Source organism: Podarcis tiliguerta, assembly GCF_965153285.1.
Source record: "Podarcis tiliguerta genome assembly, chromosome: 5".
Taxonomy (NCBI): domain Eukaryota; kingdom Metazoa; phylum Chordata; class Lepidosauria; order Squamata; family Lacertidae; genus Podarcis; species Podarcis tiliguerta.
In genome coordinates, this window is record NC_139538.1 from 3,762,431 (window position 1) to 3,769,245 (window position 6,815).

At 46.9% G+C, this 6,815-nt stretch overlaps 1 protein-coding gene across 5 annotated transcripts in view; it reads right to left on the reverse strand.

Moving 5' to 3' along the window:
- The window catches only part of RUBCN (rubicon autophagy regulator), a 50,706-nt gene extending 45,214 nt beyond the window's left edge, over positions 1–5,492 (reverse strand). For 4 of the 5 annotated variants that reach the window (XR_014511719.1, XM_083441998.1, XM_083441997.1 and 1 more), the window contains exon 1: positions 5,283–5,452. Coding sequence is in view for 4 of the 5 variants with exons in the window: in XM_083441998.1 (XP_083298124.1) it covers positions 5,283–5,311 (29 nt within the window). In the remaining variant the exon portion in view is untranslated. Of the gene's footprint in view, positions 1–5,282 lie in introns of all 5 variants that reach the window. The other variant, XM_083441996.1, reaches the window with a different exon arrangement.
- Positions 5,493–6,815: the final 1,323 nt, after the last annotated feature.

The following is a 6,815-nucleotide window of genomic DNA, read 5'->3' on the forward strand; positions in this document are numbered from 1 at the left end:
TTGAGCTAACATAGATACAAAAGGTCTCTGTACAAACAAGTTCTGACGTCTGTCTTCACCTGCACAGATTATGCCAGAGCTTGACAGCATTGGTGTCATGGAGGGTAGATATAAAAGTCATCAAGCTTAGCAATGCAAAGCAGGTGGGTTTCAAGGGAGGAAGCACTGCAAACAGTCTCTTAATAGGTAGATCCAAGCTAATAGGTAGATCCAACAGTGTGACGCGGCAGCTAAAAAAGCCAATGCAATTCTGGGCTGCATCAGTATAGCATCTAGATCAAGGGAAGTAATAGTGCCACTGTATTCTGCTCTGGTCAGACCTCACCTGGAGTACTGTGTCCAGTTCTGGGCACCACAGTTCAAGAAGGACACTGACAAACTGGAACGTGTCCAGAGGAGGGCAACCAAAATGGTCAAAGGCCTGGAAACGATGCCTTATGAGGAACGGCTAAGGGAGCTGGGCATGTTTAGCCTGGAGAAGAGGAGGTTAAGGGGTGATATGATAGCCATGTTCAAATATATAAAAGGATGACACATAGAGGAGGGAGAAAGGTTGTTTTCTGCTGCTCCAGAGAAGCGGACACGGAGCAATGGATCCAAACTACAAGAAAGAAGATTCCACCTAAACATTAGGAAGAACTTCCTGACAGTAAGAGCTGTTTGACAGTGGAATTTGCTGCCAAGGAGTGTGGTGGAGTCTCCTTCTTTGGAGGTCTTTAAGCAGAGGCTTGACAACCATATGTCAGGAGTGCTCTGATGGTGTTTCCTGCTTGGCAGGGGGTTGGACTCAATGGCCCTTGTGGTCTCTTCCAACTCTATGATTCTATGATTCTATTCTATGATTCTAGGTCCAGCTCTCCCCCACCCCCTTGTCCCTGAAATGCACGAATGACCACCCAAACTAGGTAGAAACAACAGCAGCCTTTGATGGGCCTGCCTTCTGTTGGCCTGTAGCCCTGTGCAAAATTTTGAGTTACACATAACTCTAGAACACGGTTTTAATTAGGCAGCTGTTGAAAATGACTAAGCCCTTATCCCTTTTATCAAGATTTAGGAGCGCTTCACATTTTAGTGTATACCTTTGACACGCAGGTGACAGGGCAGGGAGAGAAACAATCACAGCCATTGAAAGTGCTTCATAGTGTTTTGTATTACTCAAAAGCTGACACCCTATTGGCCTGCTTTTTTCCTCTTATATTCTGAGAAGACAGTTTTCACTAAAAGCTATATTCATACCTTGCAACTTAAGTCTGCTCCTTGCCAAATCAATCTTCTATCTCTCAGAAATATTCCACACACATATTAGTCTACTGATCACCAACCTTGTTTAACGCAGGAGATCCTGATAGACTACCCTGAGGTTGTCCATAAAGGCTTTTTTAATGGGGCCTTTCCAACAAGTTGCCCAAGTCAGAGTACAACTACAGTGGTCCCTCTGGTTACATACACTTCAGGTTACATACGCTTCAGGTTACAGACTCCACTAACCCAGAAATAGTGCTTCAGGTTAAGAACTTTGCTTCAGGATGAGAACAGAAATCGTGCTCTGGTGGCACAGCAGCAGCAGGAGGCCCCATTAGCTAAAGTGGTGCATCAGGATAAGAACAGTTTCAGGTTAAGTACGGACCTCCGGAACAAATTAAGTACTTAACCCGAGATACCACTATATTTGAAACTAGCAGCCATCAAATTTCTACCCTCCTGTGTCTTCGTGTGTTCCATTGCATGACTAAGATAGCAAGTTTCTAGTTCTTAAGGATGCAGAAAAGCTTGGAAAGAAAATTATCTAGTAAAAGTCAGATGATGAGACTGAATTTCCACTGAGCAGCAAAAGAATACCCTTTGATGTTACTTCCCACCCACGTACACACAAACCCTTTTCTAGTTCCTCTTATATTTATTATTGCCTGGTCCTAATCCCTGGTCCTAAATCCCACTGATCCAAATTGCAAGACCCCACAATTCAGGGGTTAGGCACATGCTTTGCAATTGCTATTATCTCCAGTTAAACAATCTCAGCCTGCAGGGCTTGAAATAACCCCAGCTTGAGATCTGGGAAACCTGATGCCAATCAGAACACACAGTGCTGGACCAATGAATCAATTATCTGACTCTATGTAGGGCAGAAATATATGTTCAAAGTATCTTTTGCACACTTCTTTAGTGACTTCACCCCTCCCCATGAAAGTCAAGTTCTTTGACAACTCAGCTACCAGAAGCAAAATATTCTGGTCTGCACAATTTATTGTTAACGGCATGAGATTTCCACAGGAAAATAATGGAGTTTCTGCACACTGCACAGCAAGCACCAAACACATATTGGACATTATATAGATGTTAAAATGTACAACGGTAAATAAGCAACATCATTTCTGCCCCCAAAAAGAGATGCAAATAAACTAAATATTTATGTGACTGATGTCCTTTTGCAATGGGCCTCAGTGGCTGCCCTGTCATCTAAATACAGTGGTACCCCGCAAGACGAATGCCTCGGAAGACAAAAAACTCGCAAGACGAAAAGGTTTTTCGTTTTCTGAGGTGCTTCGCAAGACGGATTTCCCTATGGGCTTGCTTCGCTAGACGAAACGGCCCTGCCTCTCGTGTCATGGCGACGCGCACTGCACGCACGCACACTCGCTTCCCCGCTCCTCCGGCTCCCTCCCACCCTCCCGCTGACGGTTGGCTGCCCACCCCCCTCGCGCGCTCCCCTCAGAGAGCTGTTGCCGCCAGCGCCTCTCTCTCCCTCTCTCCCTCAGGTGAAGAGGATGGTGGCGGTTCCGCCGAGTCGCGCTCCTGAGCCCCGCCGCCCTCCAGCAGCCGCGTCACACGGTGGCCACAACGCGGGTGAGTCTGAGGTACCGGCTGCGGCAGCTGTCCTGCTTCTCCCCGCCCCTCCCCGCCATTGTCAGTGTTTAAATGCAGTGGTGCTTCGCAAGACGAAAAAACTCGTAGAACGAAAAAACTCACGGAGCGAATTAATTTCGTCTTGCGAGGCACCACTGTACCCAGTGAACTTCACATCATGTGGGAGGCATGTGGGAGTTTTAAAGTTCTACAGAATTTTTCTTCAAGCTAGATTCCAACAATCATCTTTGCTTTGTTTTTTACTTACTAGCATGAATCTTGTTTGGCCCCAACAAAGTGTTTCCCTCCTCCTTTACAAAAAATTAAAACATGCAGTCTGACAAAGAGTTGTGTGTAAGAAGCCCTACTCAATTAGATCAATGGCCCATCTAGTCCAGGACTGTCCTGCTAAGCGGCCAGTGAGATATTCAAGGATGGCCTGGAAGCAGAATGGGAGCATGACAGCACACTCCCCAATTAAAATTCCTAGCAAATAGAACATAGTCACCAGGGTTAGCAGTCATTGATGACCTTATCCTCCATTAATTTGTCTAATCCTCTTTTGAAGCCGTCCAAGTTGCTGGCCAGCACTGCCTCCTGTGGCAGTGAGTTCCACAGTTTTAACCAGGCGCCATGCGAACAAGTAGTTTCTTTTATCTGTCCTGAATCTTCCAACATTCAGCTTCTAGTAATTATTATTATTTTATTATTTATACCCTGCCCATTTGGCTGGGTTTCCCCAGCCATTCTGGGCAACTTACAGAATATATAAAGCATCAAACATTAAAAGCTTCCTGATACAGGGCTGCCTTCAGATGTCTTCTAAATGTTGTATAGCTCTTTAACTCCTTGACATACTAGTGTTCTAGTATTACGAAAGGAGAAAAACCTCTCTTCGCACTCTCTTCACACCATGCATAATTTTACACCTCTCTGTAATGCTCGCCCGCCCTCTTTCATTTTCCTTTTCTTTAAACTTGTGAGCTTGCAAGGAAATTCTCGCCTCAGTAAGTGAATCTGGGTCAGTCCTACACAACCTTTCCGTTGTTCAAACATAAAAAGCCCTGCTGAAGAGACTCCGGCACACACCTCCTAGTGACACAACCAAACTCCCTTCTCCATCCTCCTCCTCCTCCTCCCATACAATATACAGTGGTACCTCGGGTTAAGAACTTAATTCGTTCTGGAGGTCCGTTCTTAACCTGAAACTGTTCTTATCCTGATGCACCACTTTAGCTAATGGGGCTTCCTGCTGCTGCCGTGCCGCCGGAGCACGATTTCTGTTCTCATCCTGAAGCAAAGTTCTTAACCCAAGGTACTATTTCTGGGTTAGTGGAGTCTGTAATCTGAAGTTTATGTAACCTGAAGCGTATGTAACCCAAGGTACCACTGTACTGTAATACAGTATTGCTTCAATACAATGTAACATCAAGACATGTCATCGAATTCTTTGCCCTTTTCCAAATAAGTGTTCAGAGATTAGCATGATAAAGAGATACGGCTTGTTTACATTTTGAATTTGGAAGGACAAATTATCCTTTTTAGCTTAGTTTATCTTTAAACCATTGGTGATGTGACTCTTGGGTCACACCATCTCCACCTTTACTCTTGAGGTAATTCTTATACAGTGGTACCTCAGGTTACATACGCTTCAGGTTACATACATTTCAGGTTACAGACTCCGCTAACCCAGATATAGTACCTCGGGTTAAGAACTTTGCTTCAGGATGAGAACAGAAATTGTGTAGCGGTGGCGGGAGGCCCCATTAGCTAAAGTGGTGCTTCAGGTTAAGAACAGTTTCAGGCTAAGAACGGACCTCCGGAACGAATTAAGTACTTAACCTGAGGTACCACTATATCTGGTAGGGAGATCCCAGACTATACACAACCATAGTGGCGTTAGGCGTTTTCATCTCCTAATCGCCTGAGGCTTACAACTCATGCCCCAGTGTCACCCAAGGTCCCATCCCAAAACGGGCTACTTTCCATGGCCACCCTCTCCAGCCTGTAACTCCCCACCCCGCCCGCATTGCCCTCCCCGCCTCAGCAAACTCCCCTCTCCCCACAAATAGCCCCACCACCATCATCGTCGGCTCTTTCCCGGCCCCACAACTCACTCCCCGCCCGCAATGCCTCAGCAAACTCCCCTCCCGCCACCCCATCGCCTCAGCTCCCCCTATAACTACCCACACCCCCTCCACGCACTTAGCGCCCCCCATTAACTCCCCTCCCCCCAAATATCTCCCCTTAGCTCTGACCCCCAACTGCCTCCCCCCCCCCACTGCATGTCATTTCATTTCCCTCAGCGGTCACACCCCTCTTCAATTAATTAGCTTCCCCCCATTGCCTCGCCTCCCTCCCGCCCCCCAACCAGCCCCACCCCCGGTTACCTCAGCGCCCCCCCTTCCCGGCCCTGCTGCCCCCCTTCGCCTTCTGACCTGCTCTCCTCCTGCCCCGCAACCTCCATCCCTCGGAGGGCGAGGCGGCGGTCAGAGCCCGGCGGCCTCACTCCCCGCCTGGACGGCGACGCCCACTCTGAGCGCAGCCCCGTCTCCTCCGGCCATCTCGCCCGGGACAGCGCCGCCTTCTCTCGCCCTCAGAGGCCGGGAACTACGAGTTCCAGCGGCCCCCGCGCGCGCCTCGCCAACGCAACTTCCGGCGCGCTACGCTCCCTGCAGCGCCGCATAGCCAGGCACGCCTCCGGAAGCCCCGCCCACCCCGGAATCCTTCGGGAACTACGAGTCCCAGCGTGCCCCGCGCTGAACAGCTGTTCTCCTCCTCCTTGGATGAGGGCGGGCAATAATATGCCTTGATAATATTGGAATTATCTGCACGGCGATTGGGCGTGCATGCACTTAATGGCTCCGGTGATTATAAAAACTCTGCCGATATATAACGGCAGCAAGAGTACTATTGGCACAGAAATGGGAACAAGAAGAACTAACGACGAAAGAAGAATGGCAGACGAAATTAATGGACTACGCAGAATTAGATAAAGTGACAGGAAGGATTCGAAACCTGCGGGATCAGAGATTCTCAGAGGACTGGAGTAAATATGTGAATTATTTGAAAAGCAATTGTAACCAACAGATTACGCTAGTAGGACTACAAGAAGTTTTGTAAGGAGGACTATGTGAAATATTGCAGAGAAAAGCATCAGGAGAATTATTAGTGAAGGACTATTAAAATAGTGAAATCAATGAAATGCAGATTAAGTGATAAAGACTGAAAAATCTTCAGACGTGGTTGATGGAAGTCCAAAACAATGCATAAGATAAGAAAATATGTTGTATGTTTTTTGGAAACTTTACGTAAAAATTAATAAATATATTTTTAAAAAAGAAAAAAAACTCTGCCGATAGGTTATATATAAATTAATGAGTAAGTGTGATGCTGATCAGGTTTACTCAAGAAACAAAGCCGCAGCCCTGATCTCACAGTTCTACAGGGCCATGAGGAGACCTATTTGTGATTAGCTAGTTTGCACAATGAGCAGAATCAAGAGGGAAAGCCTTTCCTGAACTGTGCTACAACAGGTTGCAGATAGGTGTGATAGAGTACGTCTTCATGAGGCAGTGATGGCCACCAACCTTGGTGGCTTTAAAAGAGGGTCATGGAGGCTCTCAATGCTGCTAGACAGAATGGCTATGCTGTGCCCTCCACAGCTGGAGGAAGCAATGCTTCCAAATACCACTTGCTGGAAACTACAGGAAGGGAGAGTGCTGTTGTGCTTGAATTCTGCTTGCTGGTTTCCCAAGGACATCTGGTTGGCCACTGTAAGAACAGGATGCTGGACTAAATGGGCAATCCAGCAGGTTCTTCTTATGTGGCTTACATGTATCAACTTCAATAATAATAATAATAATAATAATAATAATAATAATATTTATACCCCACCTATCTGGCTGTGTTTCCCCAGCCACTCTGGGTGCCTCCCAATCGAGTGTTAAAAACAATACAGCATTAAATAT